General features: G+C 41.1%; 2 protein-coding genes across 2 annotated transcripts; both read right to left on the reverse strand.

Annotated features, from left to right (window-relative positions):
• Positions 1-278: 278 nt before the first annotated feature.
• On the reverse strand, positions 279-3,996 carry tpbg1b (trophoblast glycoprotein 1b). The gene is made up of 2 exons (XM_086280997.1): positions 3,489-3,996; positions 279-3,202 (listed from the first exon to the last, which is right to left on the reverse strand). Exons 1-2 carry the CDS (start codon positions 3,740-3,742, stop codon positions 2,353-2,355), a joined length of 1,104 nt encoding a protein of 367 aa, XP_086137123.1. The 5' UTR covers positions 3,743-3,996; the 3' UTR covers positions 279-2,352.
• A 2,368-nt stretch (positions 3,997-6,364) lies between these two features.
• tmem222b (transmembrane protein 222b) lies at positions 6,365-13,110 on the reverse strand. Its single transcript, XM_086280414.1, has 6 exons — positions 12,947-13,110; positions 12,275-12,359; positions 11,251-11,282; positions 11,062-11,158; positions 10,839-10,969; positions 6,365-8,375 (listed from the first exon to the last, which is right to left on the reverse strand). Exons 1-6 carry the CDS (start codon positions 13,060-13,062, stop codon positions 8,288-8,290), a joined length of 549 nt encoding a protein of 182 aa, XP_086136540.1. The 5' UTR covers positions 13,063-13,110; the 3' UTR covers positions 6,365-8,287.
• Between the last annotated feature and the right edge of the window lie 12,875 nt (positions 13,111-25,985).

Here is a 25,985-nt window from a genome sequence, read left to right on the forward strand (position 1 = left end):
TGTGGGAACGCAAAACATGGTGAGCAAAACTGAAACAGAGACATGATCTTTTAATCAGATACGTGCGGCAGTCTGAGGGAGAGGAGTAATTGGAGTAGTTTTTTCCCCCTGTTTTTAACAAGCCTCTCTTTAGCACAGGGAGTAATGGAGAGCGCCTGGATGGGTCTGTAAGTTCCTCTCTTTCCTTGGATTCCTGCTGAGGCAGTCTCCCACAGCCCAAGCACACCATACATTTCTCAGACAGGCAGACTCGTAAAAAGACAAAAAGGCACTGCTTCAAATCCACACTTTAATGAGTGAAAACGGAAGTAATGACATGCAGGGAATCATTCTTCTTCTCTCTGTCTTGCAAATTGACACCAATGACCCGTGGCCGGCTTAATGCCCCGGTTGTGACACGTTGCGTAATGCCAAATGAAAACTTTTCCCGGGATTTTCCCCCCAGGAGGAGATTATTAGGAATGATGACACTTGAACAATAGCTGGATCAGAGCGCTCGACTTTGTCATCGTGAGTGAATCCTATTACGTGACAGCATAATGGCCGTCTGTGAAAACAGAAACAGAATGAGTGTCAACAAGGCGTCTTTTCAGCGCCGAGAAACAAAGCTCATTTGAGGCGTCTCGCCACCCGAGCCGTCCCTTTGTGCGCGGCGTACGAGCCTCAATTGTTTTCTCATCGCCGAGTAAATGCCCGGCTTAATGTGGTGCCGCAGCTCGGGAGAAATGATACCTCCGGACATTAACAGTACGTTCATTTCTGCTGTTTGCATAATGCACAAGGTTACATTTGGGCTAAATGACAGCATGGACATGTACAACTTTCTAATGCTTTGTCATTCCACATGCAGTGAACTGGTTCCAGGTTATAAACGCTTCTGGCTATCAGGAGAGTATGGAGAACATCTTGATGGGATGAAGATGCTACTTTGGCATCAAACAAAGGCGAGGCTGTTTCACTTAACTGCAGGCCTCCTTTGCACCACAGACAGCTAGAAATGTGGGTAATAAACAAACTGATGAATGGCAGCTTGCCATCCGCTCTGTGTGTGTTTGTCTGAATTTGGAGCCTCAAAAGGCCTGAGAGAATCGCTTTTGTCTTCTATGAAGACGACAATGGCTGAAATAAATATGCTGTAAGGATACATTTTGATTTATTTGGCCATGCTGGATTGACATGCATGTACATTTATGTTTAATTTCTAACCCCCCACCGCATCATCAGCAGTCCACCTAAGTGTCAGGGGTAGGGTTTGAGCCCAGGGTTTGTGGGGGTGGTGGTAAAGTAACCGTAAACCTACCCCTGACCCTAGATGGTTACCGGTGACCTTCTGGATGTTAAAGAGGTGAACGAAGAATTATTGGAAAAACAACTTCCCCTAAAAGACACTTCTCTCGAAATGAAAAACGAAAAGCTAAGAACATATTCTTCTTCCTTTTCACAAGACTTAATGCCCTTAACTGGTCAGAGCAAACTGCTGAATGAAACAATGTAGCTGGTGTTTCAGAATCATCTGTATCTTATCATCGGAAAGAGAGAGAAAAAATCCCTTAAACAGAAAAATGTGGAGAGCCAGACCTCTCTTTCAAAGAGCCTCCAGAGCAGCCTGTTGTCTTTAAGGAAGGAGAGAGGGAGGGAGACTGCTTTCAGCGGCCCCGGGCCCGGGGACTGGTTCTCATCATTTTGACAATAAAACTCAAGGAACTGACACAAAGCGACATTTCATTGAAAAAAAATAGCAGAAGGGGGGCCGGTAGAGTTCCGCTGGTCTGCGCTGGATTGTCCACCCCTCCCTCTTATCCGACTGCCAAAGAGGAGCGGAGCGGTGATATTTTTTTTATTATTATTATTTTTAAGGAGAGCGTTTGGAAAAGCTTTCTGGTGGTTTAATTCCCCTCCAGCACCCTGGGAGGGAGGAGGTGAAATGGTTTAAAGATGAATGAGTGATTGTGCTTTAAATTCCCAGAGGTTTGTTTTAATAGTGTCGAGTTTGTATGGCAGCGTTTTGTTGCTTCTTTTCAAACAGCTAAATACTGAATGACTGTGCCATGTGGAAAACAATACCTGACTTTAGGCACTTGCTGTTACTTTTGTGGAGTACATAAAGAGCAGGAGCAGATATAAGAAAAGTCAGCCGGCATAGTCTTTTTGGAACAATCGTGCCCACTCGGGACAGCAAAGGAATAGCGATAGCCGATAACAGTGCATGCTTCAGTCACCATGGCTCAAAGGCTCTGAACATGTTGCTTTGTATATATTTACACATCTGTACATTTTATACACTTTTCTACTTATATATATGTGTGGGGGTGAGAAAGTCTGTCTCATCAGAAAATACAGCAAAATGTCCTCTCACACATCAGCGCTGTTGGAGACCTGTGATAACCTGGGGTCAGAGTCCATTTCGAAGCGGTAATGGTAGCCTTCCCACACCTCCCTGCAGGCGTCTCGCATGTCATAGATTCGCTTCTTGATGCCTTTGCGGTTGAGGTAGAGTACAAAGAGGAAGATGAGGCCGATAAAGCCCAGGACTATACCCAAGAAGACATAAGAGGTCTGCAGAGCGAGATCTGCGGCAGCATCTCTCTCGTGGCATCCCAGAGTCATCGTCCCCACGGCAAGCAAGGACGTGTTTCTCATGCTGGCCGGGAAGACGCACGCGAGGCTCTCGACGTCTCTGATGCGATTCTGTGACCTGTTGAGCCACTGAGCAAAAGATTCAATTCCACATGTGCACGTGAACGGGTTCTCTCCCAGCAGGAGAGCAGCTCTGGGCAGGGAGTCCAGCTCTTGGAGGCCCTCTTCTGACAGAGTCTTGAGGGCATTGAGCGTCAGGTCGAGCACCTCCAGCTGCTCTAAACCCGAAAGGGTGGAGTTGTGGATGGCCACCAGGGAGTTGTTGGAAAGCCGGAGCATCCGCAAGCTGCTCAGGTAGGAGAAAATGCGCGGGGGCAAAAAGATGAGACTGTTGTCCGACAGGTCCAGTGCTCTCAGGGTCTCCAGGGAGCTCCAGTGGAAAGCCGTGCTCAAGCTGGTCACTGCAGAGTGGTTGTAGAGGGCTCGGCTCAGGTTGAGCTCCCGCAGAGACTGGTTCAGGACGGCAAAGGCCTCAGGATGAATAACAGCCAGCTGGTTGTTGCTCAGATCCAGAGAGCGAAGCCTGTGCAGCCCTTTGAAGGTGAGGGATTCCACCTCAGAAATTCTGGATTTGAAGATGACACATCATTAGCAATCACCATCAAGACTGAGAGAATGAAAGCACATTTACCTCGAATCAAACCTGAAAGAAAACTGAACGTGATCATTTGAACACAGTCTACTACTATGCACACGGGTAACAGAACTTAAGCCAATGGATCGGTGCAGTTCAAGAACAATGGGGGACATGTGAAGAATGAGAAAACAGAGTTTTGTCACAGTTTCAGTCCTTCGGAGCTTTGCATTAGCACAATAACAAAGAGCCCCAGAGATCAGGGAGAGTTTCTTACCTGTTATTGCTCAGAGATAGGTTGGTAACATTCTCCAACCCTTTGAAAGACTCCGGACCGATCCGGCTGATCTGATTCCCCGTTATAAACAGATTCCTCGTGTATCCCGGGATCCCAGCCGGGATACTCTGCAGGTCTTTGGAGACACACTTCACGGTGTGAGCCGCCTCTGAGCACTCGCAGCGAGGAGGGCAAGACGCGTATACGGAGGCGAGGAGCGCGCAGAAAACAATGCCCTGCGTCAAATCCAGCATGTTGGAAAGGAAAACAAAAAAGTGTCCGGTTAGAGAGCGGCGGCAAGAAACAGCGACAAAGAATACACGCACACGGGGAGAAACGATCAGCTCCACCGAAACATCATGATCACGAGCTGTCCCGGCCGGGAATGCGCCTTTAACTTTGGATCTCTGCAGAAAGTGTGGCCGGGAGGCTGGCTCTGATTTCCATGAGAACAAAAGTGAGGGTCGTGCAGATCAGAGGGGGTGTTTGATCCTTCGGGGCGTTGCTTCTGCTCCAGCAATGAAGTTAAAAGGACCATCGAGGAGTGTAGTGATCTGCGGGGAGGGGCTTCTCTCCGCCCGGATCTACGAGATCTTCCCCTCAGCCCTGAGCAGAGAGCGCAGGCATGAAGGATGGATGAGGAGGAGAAAGTGGCCGGGATTTCAGCGCTCGCTCTCTCTCCCATTTTTTCTGCACTCAAATATAAATGTGAATGTAATGAATTCTGGACTTTAACAGTTTTATTTCAGAACAAAGAACGGGCAAACATACTCGTCATTCCCAGCTCCCCAGGTGGTGTGCGCTAAATGTGGGGGAGGAGTGTTTGGGGGCCAACCTTCAGCCTTTGATCCCCCTTTTCTTTAACACCACGATGATCTACTAGATAATGAAACTTTTGGCCACTTGGCAGCTGAGTATGAGAGCTGCGAGGACTTCCTCTTCTTTATAAATTTATTCCGACAACTTCCAAAGACTACTACCTGAATGACTTCCGAGAGTATTTAAAGACGAGCAAGGCTCTCGCATATCATGACTCAGTCTTAAAGCATCATCCCTCCTGCTGACAGCCCTGATGAAACACAGCAGTCACGACTGAATGATGCGAATTCAAGCGAGAGAAAAGCAGAGCCACAAATCTATAATAACTTTTATACGCATTAAGGCTGGAAGTCGGACACATTCAGAGTTCGCATCTGTATGATCTGCAGCACAGAAGATATGTTGGGATTAGAGAAACAAAGGAGGGTTTTTGACATTGCAGACTGGTATAAGTATACATGGATGGTGGCGCTAATAATAGCATCCCAACTGTCTTTTGTGAGCGGTCTGAATCGCTGTGGCCACAGGTCTCCGCATTCCAGGACCCGGCTCCTGGATACAACAAGGCACCGCAGGAGGCAACATCTAAAACCATTCACATCATCCCCACTCAGTGTGGCATTCCCGCACATGGCCGCCCTTAAATAGGCCCAAAGTACTGCTGATCTTCACAATCTCTCTTTCAGAAATATACCTTCATATTTATGTGTTACAGGCGGCAATGTTGTGAGGCATGCCGGCTGCTCTCAAAAGGACCGTTCATTCCTCCACTGCCTTTTATGCCTCAAAGTGCGCTAAATGAGCTGCTTCATTAAGGACAGGTTTCACATTCAAAGACACCGTTTGCCGTCCGTTTTCTGACATTTAGCGCAATTACAGAACACCAAAGGGATTTTCACTTTACTCTTTGTTTCTACTGGGATTTTCCACAGACAGGTCCACCAAGTCTGCACCTTAAATATCACTGCAGTTTAGGCATAATGAGCACATTTCCACGTTTTCTTTAAAGGCATGCTCCTTCTTGGACCCAGCAGTGTAGTCTGCTCAGCTCAGTCATTTAAAAGAAATAGTTGACATCTTAGGGCATACATATGCATTTTTAAAGGGCTACTGACCTATTCTACCACTGCAAATAAATGTCATTTTATGATGCAAAAAGCACCTTTCATTTAAATTTATCTCCACAAAAGGCCTCATGTAGGTTACAACTACGTCTCATGTCCAAGTTTGCTGCGTTAATTGTCTTATTGATCATATTAGCCTTTTGCGCTATAAATGGTTCTGGTCTTTGCATGCTCACTCAGAGAAAAATAATTCTGATGAATAACCTAAGAAATAAGAGCCATGTTATGATGACTTCCCAAGCTAGCAGAGATATAATTCACTGCTGCTGCCTCTTCAGTTCCGGCGAGGCATCAGTTTCCCAGACTTGGTGGCACAAGTGTTCCCGTTGCTCAGTCGTGCACTGGTGTCTCCTTCTCTTTTCACTCCAGTTACAGGCAGTTTGTTCTGTTCTGTCAAAGGGAGCAATGCACACATTTGAAATCAACCATTTAAGACATGAAACTCTCCCCTCAGAACAAAACAAATACTTTACCAGATTTGATTTTTTTTTTTTAACTTTGAGCTCCCAAAGCTGACAATCCAGATCCCAGCTAGTTAAAGTACTCGCTCTTTGATCATCATAGCAGTTTTTCAGCTATGCAAATTAATAACCAAAAAATAATCTAATTATCTACAAAATATTAGAAAATAGTGTGCTATGCTTACACTGATACTTCAAGGAATCACTGATGATTTTTAATCAATTTTCATGTTACAATAGTCTTAAAAAGCAGCTTCCCTTTTCTCCCTGTGGGTGTTGTTACATCTCACCTGGTTGAGAAGGCAACTCATTTATACTAAAGGCTACTGCAGATGGCTGGGTGCGATTCTACCCTAGAACATTTTTTTTTCTTGTATCTTTAAAGTATTACTAAATATAATGTTTTTATATTTTACAGAGAGCTGCCAACCTAGTTGGGATCCAGATTGGCCATTTCAAACACAAACAGGCAGGTCTGGTACAATCTAATATTTTATTTATTTTCACTCAATTTTACCAGTGAATACAGAACATTTTAAAGAGATTAAGGGAAAGACTGAGTAATAAATATAGAAATCAATTACTAGGCAGTTTGCTGCAATGATATGCAGCCGATTAATAATCAAGAAGCGATAGCTATGAGCCAACCACGAACATCCCTCTCCAACAGTTTCACTCTCGCATGCATGCAATACACACATGCTGGCATGCAAGTGCATGCTCTCTCTAGTGTGCAGAACACGCACAAACACACACACACACTCATCCAGGCACAGGTCTGCCTCACTGCCAAGCAGACATTACAAGTACAGTAAAGAGGGCCATTCAAATCTGAAGAGTGATCAAGTTAGCAAAGTATATAAAGAGCACCTGATGTACAGTCTGATGTGTAAGTATTTACAGGCAACATGGGTGAAACAGAGAACTAGAGGCCACAGAAATTCTGCTTCCAACAGGAGCCTGAAAATGGTGTTAGCCCTGGAGTTACTACAGAAAACCCCTTTAAGCTCACACTTAAATGACATCTACTTTGGATTATTGCAGGATGTTGGTCGGTATACATCAAAGCTTTGCGAAACAGTGCTGACATTTCACAATGACCTTCCAATCTGATCTGCAGAGGTGAAAAACAGCAGGAGCGAGCAACGCTGGTCAGGCGCCGAGGTGGAAACGGGGGATTTTCAACAGGGGTCGGTGAGCGTGAAAAAACCTGAGGATCCTGGCTACCTGCTGCTTCTGGCAGCACCGCAGACAAAGAGAGGGCTCAACACTTTTTTCCCTGTTTGATTGCAAACAATGAGGGGATTTGAAGCCGTTCACGACAGCCATGGCAACGGATTTTGAGTGCCAACCATCATGTGCATTTCTTTTTTAGAAGGAGGAGTCATAAATGACCATAAAGCTGAAAATGCAAAGAGAGGTCGTTTCGAGGCACTGACTCTGGCTTTTTCTCGTAAAAGTCGAACGCAGCAAAGGGACAACAAAACGAAATCGCAGCAGGTTTCATACCTCTGACATCAGCTGGCTTTTCATCAACACCTTTAGAGTCACAGACAAACTGTTCCACTACTGAGAGACTAAGATATGGAAGGACACAGTCTGTGCTGGTCACACAAAAAGGCTCATCTATTCTCTAATTTTCTACCACAGCCATATTCATTGAGGTTGCTACAATTGTTGCACTGATAGATAACAGTATCATGAGGTGATATGTGTAATGCATGTCCAACAGATCTGAGAAAATATTTCCCTTTTGAAGATGCAAACTCTTTGATATCCTACAGAGTAAGAAAATGCACAAAAACAAACTGCTTTTGTGTATTTAGGTAGACGTTGCAGTGCTGTGGAAGAGCTACGTTAGGTCAAGCATGAGATGCAATAGATTCCTGCAGAAAGGCAGCTAACTGAACTAACATGTTGGTGCGCCCCGCTATAAATTTGGCATCCTGGAAGCACTGAATCATGGGATTACAATCCCAATCAGAGTAAAATCTGAAAGCAAGGCATGGATGTGTTTCCCTCAAAGAGTTCAACAATGTAGGTACTTCTTTTCAACTGTTTACTGTTACACTTTGCAGGCGGCAATGGCTTAAAACCGCCAGTCACACTTTTAATATTCAGAATCCAATAAATGCTTTTGTGTAGTCCTGGTCATTGCAGGCGATTATAAATGGACTTCCATCACTGGGACATTCTAGCATCCACACGGCAGTAAAGCCAGTGATCATGCTCGAGCCAGCAATCAGGCATGTCCTAAACAATCCTGTCCATCAATCTTCTCTCAGAGGTGAGGAGTCTTTGTTACTGGTTTCCCCTCTCCTGTGTTGTTCAAAAGGTCAGCGCCACCTCTGACCCACGAGGGGGTTTCCACCATGTCCCTAGACTTGCTCCCAGGTCACCGGAGGTTGAGGGCCAGGGCCACTGTAAGGACGATGCCCATGAGCATCAGAAAAGGCAGCCAGGTCTTCAGAAAGCCTGCACAGCTGGAGAGAGATGACAGGAAAACCAAGGTGAGGAAACAAGCATGCGGTGATGTACACAAATACAAATCGCGGGAATGAGCTCTTATTTTTTTATGAGCCCCCTCCCATCCCAACCACAGCCCTTATAATGACCAGCAGAAGACAAGGGACATGGCATCTTCAACCTTGTTCTTCCTGTAGCTATGGCAACAATCAGTGTAGATGATAGACACGTCTTTTTTTTTTTTTTTTTTTAACCCTGCTGAGAGGCAAAACAAGCAGCTGGTGTGGAAAGCTAAAAAACTAAGAAAAATACGTTAATTAGAGCACAGACATCGCACACACTGGTGTCTGGACTTTTGGGATAAACAAGCAAAATGGAAAGTAACTGATGCCAGCCTCACAAGACATCTCTAAATGTTCTAGAAAGCAAGGGTTGCATGTACGCTGTGTCGGAGCAAAGTAGCAAATGTTCAGTTGATCACAGGGACGTTTAACGACATTGTATACACACTGTTATTAACCTCTGTCTCTCTTCCACAGCATGTCTTCTATCCTGTCTTCCTTCTCTCGCCCCAACCAGTCGCGGAAGATGGCCCCTCTCCGTGAGCCTGGTTCTGCAGGAGGTTTCTTCCTGTTAACAGGGAGTTTTTCCTTCCCACTGTTGTCAGAGTGCTTGCTCACAGGGGGGTCATATGATTGTTGGGTTTTTCTCTGTATGTTTTATTGTAGGGTCTACCTTACATATACAGCGCCTTGAAGCGACTGTTGTTCTGATTTGGCGCTATATAAATAAAATTCAACTCTTAATCAACTTGAGAGGAAAGAAGGTCGATGATGTTAGCGATGCTTATGTTAAGCCGCACTCAGCAAACTTAAATTGTGTGTGTGTACGCACACTAGTATATATAGCACAAAGGGCTACACGTTTCTGTGGCATCTGTGTTAAGACTAGCGGAATAGCATGATTTTTTTTCTTGAATTTAATCGACTAGTAAAGCAGTTACAAGAAATATCCTTAGATTAAATAAGACTAAATATTGAGGCTGCTTTGCATAAGTAAGTAAGAGTGATTAAGTTATACTAAACAACCCTTTAAAATTTTAACGATCAAGCAGGTAGTCAGAGCACATTTTCAATTAAGAATAATTAAAAAAAAAAAAAAAAACAAAACTGAGTGACTGCGACAACTTCAGAGGTCTCGCTTCCCGATACTTTCTGACAATTACTGCAGTTCTGCTGGGATGTGTAGTTTTTTTATTGTCATGCTATAATTTAAAGACATTCCAGTAATGTCCTATATACACTCTTATTATTTCCCAAGAATCAGGTCTCTCTCTCTTGTCCTGAGACACAACAGGTTCAAGGCATACCTGTGAAATTATGTCCGAACCCCTGGGATTCCACAGAGAAACCTCATTCACAGGCTTCAGCCCTACTTCTTAGGCAGGCTTTGAAGAGAGCAGCTGTTGAGTACAGGGCTTGCACTGTATCACCTCCTTCTAAGGTAGACAGCCTTCAGATATCTCGAGAATAAGGATGGTAGTCACTAATACTATGCGCATTCCTCTGAAAGTAGTTCACTTCATTGCTCCCCGGAAGATGAATTTTTTTTAAAAGGATACCGTTAAGTCTGTTCATGCTTATCTGGAGCAAATGAAACATCGAGTAAAACATCACTAGATCATCGTAACTGAGGTTAGATTTTGATAGAAAATTCATGTGATTAATAATTGTGTTTGTTTTTTTAGCAACAGTCTACAGTTGAGTGCCACAAGATGTTTTAAAAAAAGAAAAGAAAAAACCATGACCTGAGCCTCTACATGGGTTTGTAAGCTTCCCCTGAAATCTTTATACTTCGTCAGGAAAAAAGGAAACCGGTGAAGTGATTTATTGAACCACAGAAACATGCACGGAAATAGAGTCCATAAAACAAAATAAAAAGTTTGTGTACAATTCTAACAAGCTTGAGAAAAAAAAAAAAGAAAAAAAAATATCAATCTTTGGTATGACAAAGTGAAGCTTTTGAGCAAAATCATTGATCGGGCATGAGCTGGGGACTGGCTGCTGTTAGTTAGGATTACTCCAATTTCTCTCCCTTCTCTGCTCTCTGTTTCACTGTATGTGCATCTCATCCCAAAGAAAATATAGAGCACATAAGAGAAAAACAGAGCTTGTTGCCATAGCAAACCGGAAATGCCTCCAGACTGATCTTAGTTTTTCTTCATGCACTGTTACGTTTGGTTCCAGTAAGCCAGGGAATTGCTGCTGACGTGTGGTGCAGTACACGCAGAACAATGCAGAATTGAAAGGAATGGATCCACTATCCAGCCTAGCTATTTGAATTCAGTACTGAAACAATATCAGATATACACCAGAGTACGTCATCAATAATTTCCTGTTGCAATGTTTGCCCACTAAAAACTCCACATCAACTGTTTTTCTATCTTTTTCAGTCTCTCAGACACGCTGAGCTTTTCTTACCTCACATGCTTTCCGTGGATGAGAGCGAGGAGGCAGAGGTTGATCATGTTCCACGAGGTGCTGTTTTCATATCGCATCAGATTCAGAGCCATTGCGACATGCGAGTGGCAGTTATCACAGCATAGGTTGTGCTTTGGAGAACACAACATTATCAAGAATCATTCCCACTATTTCTTCACTTCACAGTTGAGGCAAAGTCATTCACACAACACCACATATTTACCATCCTGTGTTTATACTCCTCTGAAGCGTCATGCACGGCTGTGTCCCAGGCATTGGAGCCGCTGGTGTAAACCTTGCTTACATCAAGCATCCAGTATCTGGATTTAAGGAGGAAAACAAACTTTATTGTTGTGTATGACAGATGTAAAGAGACAAAAATAAAAAAAAAATACGATATTTATTTACTTACTTTGTTGGTTGTCCAAAAGCCATGTTGTCCTCCTGCAAAAGATGAAATATTTCTTTAAGTTACCTGTGCTCACTGAAAGCTGTTTTATGTTGTTTGGGGTTTTTCTTTTGGGTGGGGGGTTACATCAAAGCACTAAACAAAGACACCACCATTAGGGCAAAACTTGTTCAGCTATGTAAGGTTGAATAAGAGACATTTTCAGCACCCTAATAGCCGGAATATGTAGTTTAGCATCAATTTAGGAAATGGGTCTAACATCCTGTTTGTTAGGATTCACTATTGTGTTTGCGTATACAAGTCAAAATGGATCCAAGCTGCAAGCTCTCTTTACTCTTTCTTCTATTACAAGGAATAGTGTACCTTCAATTCCCATAAAAGAAAATGACATTTCGGAATAAACAAATCTGAATATTCCAAAAAAACAAAAAACAAAACAAAGAACGTGTTAAACGATAGTCTGACAACACAAAAGTGCAGCAAAACAAAGCTCTCTTTAGGAATTTCTACAGCTGCAAAGACAGAATGTTTTCTGACACACAAGGCAAACATCGCTATTTTTGCCACAGCACAGCATAATCCAGCGGTGGCACTGCAAATGTATGAAATTGCTCATGAGATTACTGGGAGAGTACTTTGTAGCACTAAAACCACACTTAATTAATGACTGCCTACACTACTGTGAAACAGTCTTACTGGTCCTACTGGAAAACCTAGATGTCCCACATTAAAACACAATAGCGCTGTGCCTTCATTTGCTCATACTGCACAGTGTATACAAGTAGATGTACAGCCATCTATTCATTTCTATTTTATATTCTGTGTCAGAAGTGAGAAATACTGGATTTAAAGGCAACAGGTCTCAAGGTACAGCATGTCCGATTTTTATTGGACCCTTTGTTAAAACTAATAGTGAGCTCTTTACGCTCATATCTATCACGGACAAGGGCATTTTACCATAGTAAATCTAGCATAAAGGGCTAAAGGATTGTTTGGTGAATGCTGCAGAACTTCAGTCAGTACTCACTGAAACAAAGTAAGGCCCAGCAAAGTCCCGGATGATTCCAGTGGAAGTACAGATACCCATGTGACCAATGAAGGGAAACAGCCATCTGAGAGAAACAATAACAAACAAACAAACAAACAAACCTGCAAAGTTACCATCACCACATTGAAGTACTATTTAAGAGGGCCTGACTGCAAACGTTGAGATTAGACAAGCCAATACAAACACACACACAATTTTGATTAGTGTATTATTTATTAGTAATATCACTGAAAATAAAGGCGATAGTATGAGTTTTAAAGCAACTGCGTTGTGATATTCAAAGTTTCAGTAAGATATACTTTCGCAGAACTATAACACTGATGACCCAAAATCCTCAACGGCTGACTTTAAGCATATCATTTAATAGCTGGCATGTTTACCATTTTGTTTGCTTCGTATCTGTGATCCAAATATCTGCATATTTATATTTATTCGTACAAACATCTTCAGTTTAAACCGTGTTCATTAAATGTAACAGTTCTTCGTGCACAGCTGTAACTTAGACATTTGTTAGCAGCGAAGATAATCTAATATAAATCGTTTTAGAAGAAGGGCAGCAACAGGAAGGTACTGTGCGTCTGCTAGCTAGCTAAGCTACTGCTGTCACCTCGTGCGATTTCTGGAGCATTTAGCCAAAAAGTGATAACTCACGATAACACGGGGATAGGTGTCCACACTATACAGTAAGGATAGCGACTGGCCTCCGGGTTAATTTTCTCCGAAGCTATGTGGTAATTCTTCATGCTCTCTTTTTCAACATCCGCCATCACCAGCTGTGGACTATGAACTTCATTTGTCCCACCGCGTCAAGCTACCCGGATACTCAGCGGAAAACAAATCTTACTGTCAAAATAAAACACTACATCTACTTTTAGTTTGGCAAAAATCGTAAAGACGGCATCAGTATCAACAGATATGCTAAATTCACTGACATTATCGCCACATCTGAGAAAAATAGAGACAGACTAAAAGCGCAAAGCACTTTTATAAAAGTTACATCGTTTACTTTGAAAGGTTCAACCGGAAGCGCCTTCTCTTATTTGATGAGACTTCACTATTCTAGCTTTACTATCCTGTTGGATTCGTGACAGCAGTTGTTTCCGGGATACTTGTATGCCTATGAGGAATCAGTCACCAGTGGGATACGTGTGTGTTTGCACACAAAGTAAGGAAAGTTGTGTTTGGTCGATTATTTGTTCTAACAATGCTTCTTGGCAATCTTAATCTTATGCTGATGGAAAGTCGGTTTATTTCCCATTAAATGGTTCCACACTTGTAAGGAAAATGCATTTTTGTGAGTATGTGTATTATATTATAAAACAAAATTTAAAAACATAAAATCCCCCAAACAAACTGGGATCACTAACTTTTCTAAAAATGTACAACCGAAGAAACGGGTATCGTGGAAATGTTTCTGTTTTTATTCCATTATTATTTCCTTTATTGACAAAAAACCCCCACATTTATTCCTTTTATTTTTTCACCATTTTCAAAGTGGATACAGCCCATAAGTGCTTTACTCAAGAAAAGCTCCCCGAGTTGTACTTACAGTTTTTAACACTCATCTGAGAGCAGGGTGTGGGCAAGAGGTGCTGAAAGGAGGAAAAAGAGGTGGTCGTCAGGGAAACCAAGATAATAAGAGCCGAAGAAGATAAGAACGTGTGCATGCATGTGAAAACCTATAGTATTAAGGTTATAAAAACATGAAAAGGCTTAATTTTACACTTAACACAAGCTAATCATTTAATCCAACTCAATGGGAAATGGTACAGCTAGCTCCCATGGTCCCTGTTTCTCATTCTTACGCCCCCTCTGCAGCCCCTAATCTCCTCAGTGTGTTCAGCTGTTGCTAATTGGCCACGCCTAGTCAGGTGTGGATAAAAGCATACCTGAGGTAGGCTTTCAGGGTAGGCTCGCTAGCCCTTGCCTTGGTAGTACCAGCTATTTTAGCCAACTTGCAACGCATTTTAAGATAGAACCTCTTCTCACCTAAATTCTGGTGTCCGTCTCCTTATTTATGTTGCGGCTTTTGAGCCGGGTCGTAACACTCATGAAAATGCCATAAAATGTCAACACAAGAAACAGGTAGATGTGTGGACACGTTTTGCATTTGATGTCAAGAAAAGTAAGATGCTTTGAAAACTGTGTGGATGACTCTCACTAGTAAAAACACGCCAAACTGTTACACCTACACTGTTAGTCAACTGAAACACTATAATCTTATGCTATTTAACTGAGTAAAACTATAAGAACTTAGATGCCTAAATTATGACTGAAACTAAAAACTGTTTTAGTCAAAACACTCAAATTAAATCTAAGTTTTCCATCTCAAATTAATTGATCCTGTGGAATGAGTTTGATCTATTATACAGTGTGTGGCTGTGGATAAATATTTAGAAACATCCTTCAAAAGCAGTAATAGCCAAACCTTCCGCTTAGAGGAGAGATATGATAGGGCAGAAACAAGACGATGATGATGATGATGATGACACCACTCCTTTTGAAGGGGGCAGAGAAAACATTTTTGTGAGACTTACAGATTTTCACTCATCCTTCCATGACCTTTTGGGCATATTTGTACCTGCTCTGTGTATCTAAATTACTTTGTAACTTTGGGGAATAAATACATTCACTCAGACTCTTTAAGACTTTGCCAACAAAACTTCCCAGTTTTGAGTCAAATAGGTCCGTTGTTATCATCCAAATTCAATCTCACCACAAAGGCTTTAATGGAACTTCTATCCTGTTTATTGCAAAGGCCTTTATTTGTTTCCATGCCAGCGCACAGAAACCCTCCAGCACTGTGGAGGTGGAGGGCTCCAGCTATTGAAGGAGTTATCTATGGCAGTGGTGGAAATGGAAACAAAGATGAACCCAAGGGATCCACCAGGGCTCTCTGTACTCTATACTGGGTCCCATTAGATGTGACAGGTGATAAATTGTGCGAAGGGCAAAAACAAACTACTCAGCAAAAGCAGGCAGACGTTGATAAAGGAAGGCACACTGGGCTCATCATTGGGGAGCTGAGGGAATTCTCCGGCAAAATGCCACCTCGATTTCTGGCTGAGCCATCCAACCCAATTAGGCCTGGAGACGGGCTGCTTTAGGGACTGTAACTCGGTGACACAGTATTCTTTTCAGTCATAGGTTTGGAAAGTAAAATGTCAAGCATCCGATAGTTTCCAGTTCAGCTCCCCGGACAGTGGTTACACATCCAAGAAATGACAAGAGGGTCTAATTACACACTTTTAGAAACATATTTAGTTAGTGAAGTCTTCTGAAAGGATGTGTAAAAAAAAAAGAAAAAGGAAAGGAGGTTAAAATGTGTCCTTTTTATTGGCTAAAAAGAGTGTAACTAGAGAGAGGAAAACACTCCTTGCTTTCGCTTTGCAGCAACACAGGGCTTTCCCTCATTGTTACTTTACAGTCACAAAAGCGGAAGTGCTGGTCAGACACACACGCACACAAACCTACTTCTTACAATCAATCAGTCCACTCATTGAGTGTAATTTGCTGAAGTGGGGATATTGATATCTTTTTTGATATTATATGAAGGCTCACATTTTTAGGTCTGTTTGTTTTGGGGGCTAAAGTCCCAAATATCTTTGCTCGCTGCACACAGTATGTAGCACTTAGTTTGTTGTGATATGAATGACTGACTGAAGAATCGCTGGTACAGCAGAGCTTAAAGTACAATGATGAGGGGGTTTACTTTTAAAAAGACTTTGATATGAGCTGAGTATGAGGTCAAATGCATTGTAGTTGTATGCAAATCTTTCCTAAATCACAATTTACACTGGATTAAATTAATCCACACTTCACTAAACACACTGCATCTTACTGCAGGCTTACTTAATAAGACCAGACTGGTAATGATGTTCAGAAGAAGGAGTAAATCCAAATGGCCTGGTGGAGGAGTACAAGTATCTGACGCTCCACAGCACTTTCTCACTTTCAGTACCGCTGCCATAAGGACACAAGCAGGAAATCTTCCATACCTCATGCAATAATGCTCTACAGTGCAACATATGTGAATAGCAGACTCCTCTGTTCTTCTGACAGTGACATCTGATTTTTTCAAAACTAAATCAAGTAACTCACTTAAAATTCAGCTTTTGTTTTTTGTTTTATTTTATCATTATTTTTATTATTGTAATTATTAGTGCATACCCATAATATAGTACAGTTCAGCTGTAAAATAAAAATTATTGTAATGGTTTCATAAGGTGCTATTGTTGCATAAATGTAAATAAATACATAAAATTGTTGCCAAATGACATCATACCATCTGCTATAGGTAAGAGCCTTGAGAGGCCTGAGACCAACCTGTGTGCCTAGTTTTGTTGCTTAAATCCTGATTGTGCAGCAGGAATTGTTGGACAATGAAACAAACACACAGATTATTATAGGAAGATTATGGGGTGTCATATTAACAGTTATTAACAGCTACAAGACTACACAGCTACACACACACACACATATATATATATATATATATATACACACACACACACACACACACACACACACACACACACACACACACACACATATGATTATCAGCTGGTGCTTGCAAGGTTTGTGTTAATTTGAGTTTACATTTTTGTCCACTAGATGTCACACTATTCTAGTTTTACAGGAGTCTACTTTTTCTTAGTACATTATTAGGAATGTACTTCTGCTTTTGACTCTTTTCAAATTTAGTTCATATTCTCCTTTATACACAATGTAACTGCCATATTAACGTAAGTGTTTTTGTCCAAATCCATGTCTTCACTATGTCCGATATGCCTTTGAAAATGTTAGAATCCGCTTTAGTGTAGCAATGCAACAACTTTTCTCCACCCTTACAAATGATTTTTAATAAAATAAAAGTAGCAAGTATCAATATAACAAAATAAACTCCAATGTAACAGCATCAAAAACAGACAATGTTAACGTTAACTGAGAGAATGTTAGAGCGTGGGGGGAAAAAAGTAGAAACAGGGAGTATGTATTACTAAACGAGTGTGGTTAACAACAGGAAGTGTGCAAATACTTCTGTGAGAGATAAACAGTGAGAAGGAGGGAGTGGCAAACATTGTAGTCTTTACAAATTTTTTTATCAGCACACTTAGGTCTATATTTAAAACTGTGAAGAGGAACAGGGTTACTGCTGATGTGTCTGTAACACTAAAAGACACTCTGCTTGCTCAAGTAAATGTAGATGAAGTTACACACACATGTTATGGATGTTATGTGAAAGATTAGAGCATGAGTACAAATTTACAGTTCAAATACTGCTCAAGAAAACACATTTTTAATGGAATTAGAGACAGATTCTTTCTCTCTAACTAGAAAAAGTTGCATTTCCTGCAAAAGTGCACTGTGAATGCTGTGCAGTGGAATCTGAAAACAGCAGAAGAAGGAGAACTATCTGCTGAAAACACTGTGTACAAGCTGAACTCTATGCAGAAATCTGCTTTATTTGAAAGACTAGACTGAAGAGTGTCAAGAAAGCAGGGAAGATGTGCAGCAAATGTCACATGTTGGGTTTGAACCTTTGCCACCAGATCTTACGGCAGCTGCGCATCCCACTGAGCCAAACCAGCTCTGGTCTCAAACAATGATATGATGAGAGAAAAAATGTGCACTGTGCAGAAGAAGCTAAATTGTGCTGAAAAGAGGTGAAAAAGCTGAAAATTGTGCTGAAAAGAGCAGAAGTGACTGAAAATTTTGCTGAAAAGGGGTGAAAAAGCTAAAATTTGTGTTAAAAAGAGTAAAAACAGTTAAACTGTTAACTGAAATAAATGTTGCCATAAGGGGGATTCGAACCTTACCCTTCTGCTCTGAGAACTGCTGCTCATCTCACTGAGCTAAAGTATTGCTCACCCCGGAAAGCTAAACTGGTGATCACACTGATAATGTGGTCCCATTCAGCAAAATAGGTCCAAAAATGGCATAAAAAGCTTAATATCTGAAAAAGTATAAAGGTTATGAGCACCAAAACTTATAGCATACATCGGGAGAAGGAGCGGAGAGGTTTAAAGTTTGAATGGTGAAAATCGGCTGAAAACTGAGGGAGTAGTTAACCAGCAAAGGTCTGAGCAACTAGAATAACTAGAAAAAGTTCCATTTCCTGCGAAAATGCAGTGTGAATGCCGTGTAGTGGAATCTGAAAACAGCAGAAGAAGGAGAGCTTTCTGTTGAAAACAGGTGTAGAAGGTAAACTCTACTTTATTTAAAAGACTATACTGAAGAGTGTCAAGAAAGCAGATTACATGCAGGCAGGGAAGATGTGCAGCATCGGTCCCATGTAGTGCTCGAACCCTTGCCACCAGGTCTCCCAGCAGCTGCGCATCCCACTGCACCAAACCACTTCTGATCCAAAAGAAAGATATGATGAGAGTAAAAAAAAGAGTAACTGTGCAGAAGAAGCTGAATTGTGCTGAAAAGAGGTGAAAAGGCTGAAAATTGTGCTGATAAGAGCAGAAGAGGATTAAAATTGTGCTAAGAAGAGGTGAAAAAGCTAAAAATTGTACTGAAAAGGGGTGAATCAGCAGACTTTCTACTGTATAAGGGGGAAAGAAGCTGAAGTTTGTGCTAAAACAGCTTAAGAAGCTGGAATTAGTGCTGAAAAGTAGTGAAAAACTGAAAATTTTGCTAAAAAGAGGTGAAAAAGCTGAAATTTGTGTGGAAAAGAGTTTAAACAGTTGAAGTGTTAACTGAAGAAAATGTTGCCATAAGCAGGATTTGAAACAGGGCCTCCTGGTCTGAGAACGGCTGCTCATCTCACTGAGCTGAAGCATGCCACAATTAACTGGTGGCTCTGTGAATGTGGCGCAGGCGTGGTTTGGTGGCCCGACCACCACCAGTAGGCAACGGGGTCTTGCCCAAGGACACAACAACCGAGACTGTCGGAGCCGGGGCTCGAACCAGCAACCTTCCGATTACAAGATGAACGCCCAACTCTTGAGCCACGATCGCCCCATTTAAGGCTCTGATATCTATTCTGTATGACTTAAAGCAGTTATGACATGGTAGGATTTTCTCACCCAATACAGGAACATTTAATATATCAGTCTACTCTTTATTCTGTCAGAAATAGTTATCAGAGCTTGTACACTTTCTTTTTACACATATACGTAAGCATTGAGCCAAATTTAGTAATGCCAACATATTAAAAGAACAATATTTGTCTCTTATGTCTCAGCTATCTTTTATGGTGTGGTCTGCTGGGGCGGCAACATCTCTGCCGGGGACAGGAAGAGACTGAACAGGCTGATTCGAAGGGCCAGCTATGTTGTAGGATGCCCTCTGGACCCAGTGGAGGTGGTGAGTGACAGGCAGTGGCGTGTCTAGAAAATTTTTGTTGGGGGGGCCAGGTAGGGGCACAGATTTGGAGAAGGGTGGCAGATTTAATTGGCAGATAATGTTTAAAAAAAAAATTCTACCAACCCTTAACCATAATTCAATAATCCTATAAACCTAATAACCAAATGCACTTTTAACTCTTATTAGAATGAGATTTTAACCACTACGGTGCAAAGTTTTTAGATACTGCGTTGATAAAGTACAAGAGATACAATCAGTGCTTTGTCAGTGTTTACTCAGCATTCAAGGACAGCAATATTTGCATAGTATTTTTACTGACATATAGTGCACATATGTTTTGGGCAAAAACATTTTTGAAAATTAAAATACGAACATTTGTAACAAACAATTGACAAATTAGCCAATGCCAATGCAAAACTTTATCTGCCTGTTAAAAAAAGAAGATAATCTTCTCACAAACTGGTGTTTGATTTTGAAACAGGAAAAAAGTGGGGAAACAAATGAAAAGACTAACATTTGAATAAAACCTGAAAGCAAGTAAATACTTTCTATGCTGCCTTATGGTAAACTTTGGTAATATTGATCAAGAACAACACTGGCTGATGATAAAATACAGTCAGCTGGCATGGTGACACTGCCAGTATTAACCTGCAGGGCTGGACTGGGACAAAAAATTGGGCATTTTTACTACAGACCGACCCACCAGGTAGTAAAGCCATAAAGACTTTGAATGAAAACAAATGCTGTTGTGACAGTGATGTACAGTCTTGTTGGTATATGTATGATTTCTATACATTTTACGTCAGATAAAAACTTTGGTTGTAAGATTTAGATAATTATTTAATAAAAACTAGGTATTTTAAATGAGAATAAGAAAGAAAAGTATTTCTTTGTGCCCACCTTTCCCTGTTAATGCCCTACCTGGCCCCCTGGCAAAACTTTGCTAGACCCGCCCCTGCACAGTTACCAGCTGTCAGCTACATAAAAAAGGATCCTGGTGTTATTTGTCTCTCAGAAACAGTTCATAACTTCCCTTCAACTCATTCATGTCACCTAAAAGGTAAACCTGTTTCTCCATCACCTGTTCAGCTCTGATGATTCAGTAAGGACATCTCCTGGTTTCATCTTCATGTTTCCCTCTCACCACATATCTAAACAGACATCATGACCAGCAGCTTTACAGCTGTGGCTCCAGCAAACATCAGCTGATACTAGAAATTAATATTAAATAAATTCTAACAACAGCTGATCAAGCTTAAACGTGCTGCTGTTGTTTAGCGCGACATCTGCTGGTTTCCTCTTTCTGGCAAAGTGGGCGATAAACAAGAGAGAAAAGCCGATCAGCTGATCATTGATCAGTTTCATGATTGAAGTAGCAACAGGAGAGGGAGGGGGAGAGAATGAGAGAAGAGGCAGCTGTGCAGCGTAACGACAGAATAACTCCAGCTTTGTGTCTTTTTTCCATTCTAGCTAAAGTCCGGGACAAACTGCGTCTCTTCTCAGCTCAATACGAAACGCGTAATATTTTCTCTGATTGAGGGACCATTCCATTTTTTTAAGGAGCCGTTGGCAACTCTACTAACCTTATGAATAAAATAAAGTTCACTATCAGTAACATCATAGCACCCACCCAGCTGTATAAAAACTCCGTCAAACTGGCTAGAACGCAGTATGAGTTATTGCAACTGACAGTAAAAAGTCAGCAACATGAAAATAAACTCCACCTAAACTTGGTTTATATCTGACCCAGATAGACTGCAGGTCATAACTTCTTACCTGAAGTTCAGTTCACCTGACACTCGGACTGGTGGCTGCTTCGGGTCTCTCCTCCTGCCTCCCCTTCCCTCATCCACCTGTTGCCTCTGTGGAAGCCCCGCCATAGCCACCACCAAACAACGGAGTTATTTCTACACATTGACCTGCATCTGGCCAATCCACCACCTCTCATTGTTCATGCCATTACAAAAAAAAAAAAAAAAAATAAGTCACTGGGGATATGCCCGGTATGCCCGATGGCCAGTCCAGCTATGTTAACCTGCAACCAAATTTGCAGCTCCATACAGCAATGTTACGACTTAGATTATATCTTATAACTCATAACTCTTATGTTAGCTGCCCTCAGTAGCATACTGTCTGAAATATTCCACAGCTGCAATAATTCTTTAAGTGTTATTTTTTCCTTGGTATTCTAATTTCACCGAAGTTTACTAAACTCAACAAACTTGATATTACTTACCGGGACATTTATTCTGTCCTCATTTTCTTTCACCGAAAAATTGTTTCCTGCAGTGCCATCTTTCGCGCTTGGCTCTCCTACCTTTGCTAACGTGATGCGCATAGCGCAGAAGCGATGCTGCATTCACTTACACTCGGATATCTGAGCGTCACCGTGAAAACATAATCGGACATTTGATATTTGATTGAATTTTATTGTTTTGCCTTTGGGGTGGCACCTGGGGTGGCCAGTCTGGTTTGGGGGTGGCCTGTGCCCCCCAGGCCACCCCGCTGGACACGCCATTGGTGACAGGAGAATGTTTGAATGGTTAAGCTTTCATCCCTGTTGGACAACATCTCCCACTCCATGCAGGAGAATCTGACAGCACTGAGCAGCTCCTTCAGTGGCAGGCTGCGGCACCCACGGAGAGGTTTCGCAGGTCTTTCCTCCCCACTGCTGTCAGACTCTACAACAAAGACTTTTGCAGCTGATCAAACCCACACATGTGCAATAAGACTGCTATAAGTGCAATTCTTTTTCTGACAAAGTTGTACTTTTGTATTTTCTTACTCAGCTGTATATAGCATTTGTATTCTATTTTGTTCTATTGTATATATTATTCTATTTCATTATTTTGTTATAGTTTTATCTAATCTTATTGTATATAGTATTTTATTTTATTCCATTCCAGTGTTTTCTAATTTCTGCTACATAACTTTGCACTTTTGCTGTAACGAAACAAATTTCCCACCTGTGGGACTAATAAAGGTCATCTTATCTTATGTATAATACATCTATATATACACTGTCAAAGATACTGGTCTTTGAGTGAAGATTTAAGTTGATAGGAAATATAAATAACTTCAACTTGAATCTTTACTGAAGCTCAGTATTTGTCACAGAGTTCATGTTCACTGCTGTAATAACTAATAATGATATAATTGATTAAATATAATAATAACTTTAATATTGGCCAATAAAAAAATGTACTACTATATTGGAACATAGTGAAGACCAATTATTTAAGAGAATAAAGAGAGGTTAGTTTATTTTGGAGACAAGCTCCACTTATTAAGAAAATTTTAAAAAGGCAGGAACGCTCTTTAGAGGTTTGTGGGTGGCTCTTAAAAGAGCCGTTGTGGGGAAGTCACTGGGACTTCAAATAGGCTATTCTTTTGGCTGCCAAGACACTGCTCCCTCCGCCGAGAAGTGGGCCATGAACTTCTCCCTCACCGGGACAACCTCTCTGGAGAAGATGTTGGCTGCTACACGACCCAGGCTTTGCAACGGCCAGAATTAAACCAGGTCTAAATAAAACAAAAACAAAAAAGGTCTTTATAAGATAGACCTTTGAGTTAAGGCTGGGCGATGTGGCCTAAAATCCATATCACTGTATAATTTGAAGCATGTGCGGTAACGATATATATCGCAATACATTCTTTTTTCTGTATAATGTATTTTGCACACTATAAGGCACACTTACAATCCTTTAATTTTCTCAAACATCGACAGTGTGCTTTATGTATAAATTCTGGGTGTGCTTACTGACGTCGAACCGATTTTATGTGGTACACGGCGCGCAGAAATCTGTCAAAAATGTTTTAGTACGACTTTGGTAAACTATGAAGGCGTACCACTTGATGGATTATTGGAGCATTACGGCTGCCGTAGTCAGGAGCCTCGCGGAGTAATCTGGGTCCTAAACTCCATTACATCAGGTCCCAAAGTCAAACGAACACTGCGGCATCACTGAGAATTAAAACTGTCTAAATTCTTTCATCTTTAATAAAATGATCGGCGTTGCTGCTTTACCAGGTGTAAAAATTAAAATTAACATCCAGACATCCATGAAATCAGAACTTATTAAATTCAACGGAGTTAGAAGTTAGCAGGAAGTTAGCTCGCTAGTTTCCACCTAAACAGATATACCATGTTCTGACAGATTTCTGTGTGAATGTGTGCGTGAATGGGTAGATGACTGGATGCGTAAAGCGCTATACAAATACAGGCCATTTACCATTTTTGAAAAATTGAAAACGTACAGCTCTGCTAATGATGTGCTACGTGACCATTAGCAAAACAGCTACATTAGCATAACATTAGCACAGTGAAGCTGAAGGATGAACGCTAACTTCTTACCACTCGATAAAAGTTAACGTGAGGAGTTCTGGTGGTTAGGGACAAATGCAGTTGCATGGCAGAATGCTATAAACAGACCAAACTTCAGTCAGGAGAACAACTGAGATGATCCATCCGCAATATGAGGTTAGTGATTAATATACTGCAACAACATGGGAATAGAGCAGCTGCGAGAGAATTCAGCACTAATGAATCAATTGTAGGGAAGTGGAGAAAGCGCATTTTTTGGCTTTCCCCATATTCCAAAAGTGCTTGTCTCTTTGCTATTACTGTCGCCCGGCATAATTTGCTGATGATGTTGTTTGCAGCTGCTGCGATGCTTTCGACCAAAACAGGCGCAGCTTGATGACATCATCAACATGCGCTATCGCGGTCTATGCCGCCCACCCCTAATTCAAACCTCTTGCCAAGTTTGGTGCCACTGGTTTACTGTGAGCAACTCCCAGCCTAAAACGCTAAAAACAATAAAACCCTAACCTTACTTACTCTAAAATCTCTACCGTTGGCTAAATTTATATCGTTTCTACCCTATTCCGTTTATACCGCCCACCCCTAATACAGAGTATACAAAAGGGATAAATAGAATAAATTGGAATAAGAATACGAATACAAAGGAACAGGGGTTATGCTAAAAATCCAGTATTATTCCAATATTAATCCTAAATCTAAACATGCAGATATGACCTTCATGTTTGACTCACTCCCAAAAGCAGCACCTTTATAATAGATCTGAGAGTAAAGTATAATTGGTATAAAATGTCTTCTTTAAAAGGCACTTCAGGATTTGAGTTTATCTCCTCTGTCTTGTTTCAAAACCTTCCATTCTAAGAAATTCAGAGAAAACTTTTTTTTATTGCATCCAATGTACAGGTCCTGTGGTGATAATACAATATTATAAAGGCAATATGTTTTAGGATGAACTTTGTTTTTTCTGACAAAGTGTGTTAATCGAATTTTTTTAATGTGAGAACTTTTTTTAGTCAAAATGACTACAATAATAAAACACGTTTGTACAAGCCTCACTGTTCAAATCATACTTAAGTGGTGTGGTCATAGCTTGAATGCCAGGTTATGTAATCGTGTCTGTGTAAACTCTAAATCTCCGGAGCAAAGTCAATGATAACGAATGTTCCAGAAAAATCACCCCGAGGCTGTCTAACCACCTTCCTCTGCCCTTCCCTCAAACAAATGAACTGATTTAGCATCTGTCCGGGACTTTTGAGACTGAATTAAATGTCTGGAAAGGTCTCTTGTGATTCAAATTTATTTTCTAATGTCCTCCCAAATGTAGAGTAAGACATATTTCCTAATAAGCTCATGAGAAAACAGCTTCTAAAAATATTTATCTATAACATATTCTTGTGCACGTGGGTCAGGCTTAAGGCAACGCACTTCGGAGACTTTCTTTCGGTACTTCGTTTTAATGTTTTTAGAAAACCACTTTCTTCCTCAAAATCCATCCGGTGTCAGAAAAATAAGAGCACGACTCATCTTCCGGTATACATTTTCCAAAATAAAACTGTAACGACATTAAGTTTAACAACCATCCCAGACAATTAAGAATCTCGAATGCAACGAAAAGATAGGGGTAGAATAGCTTCCAATGAGTTTTTAAAATTTTATAATACAGAAAAAGCAAATCGTCGTATTTCTAGCAATTATTATTAGATTTGACTTGTATATATCAGTAGTTTTTTTTTTTACAGTACTTAGTTTTTAGAGCATATGTTTTATACTTTGGGAAGTACCCCTGATATGCCTCTTTGTAACTAAAACAAAGTCATTCTCCTGCTCAAGAGACTAGCTTTAATGCGTGAAAACTGGAAAGGTGTTGGAGACAGTGTGTTGGTTTTACATTCATTAGGGGTATTTAGCACTTGGACTCTATAAGGTTCAGTTGTTAGTTCAGTGTTGGGGGTGTTTGGGGAGGGATGAAATGTTATTATGTATGTATTTATTTATTTATTTGCAACGGAAACAAAACTATACTGCTAACAGGAATAACAACGACGTACGACTGAA

Source organism: Aulonocara sp. 'chitande type north' Nkhata Bay, linkage group LG22 (assembly GCF_057382095.1).
Source record: "Aulonocara sp. 'chitande type north' Nkhata Bay isolate Kocher_YH1m ecotype deep benthic linkage group LG22, A_spYH_male_GT1.1, whole genome shotgun sequence".
Classification (NCBI taxonomy): domain Eukaryota; kingdom Metazoa; phylum Chordata; class Actinopteri; order Cichliformes; family Cichlidae; genus Aulonocara; species Aulonocara sp. 'chitande type north' Nkhata Bay.

Excerpts from the sequence above, each read along its gene's own strand:
- tpbg1b (XM_086280997.1), bottom strand. The coding sequence starts at position 3,742 with ATGCTGGATTTGACGCAGGGCATTGTTTTCTGCGCGCTCCTCGCCTCC. Across the intron at positions 3,203-3,488 it reads CTATCTCTGAGCAATAACAG|AATTTCTGAGGTGGAATCCC; the intron begins GTAAGAAACTCT and ends CTTCAAATCCAG.
- tmem222b (XM_086280414.1), bottom strand. The coding sequence starts at position 13,062 with ATGGCGGATGTTGAAAAAGAGAGCATGAAGAATTACCACATAGCTTCG. Across the intron at positions 12,360-12,946 it reads ACACCTATCCCCGTGTTATC|ATGGCTGTTTCCCTTCATTG; the intron begins GTGAGTTATCAC and ends TGTTTCTCTCAG. Across the intron at positions 8,376-10,838 it reads ATCCACGGAAAGCATGTGAG|CTGTGCAGGCTTTCTGAAGA; the intron begins GTAAGAAAAGCT and ends ATCTCTCTCCAG.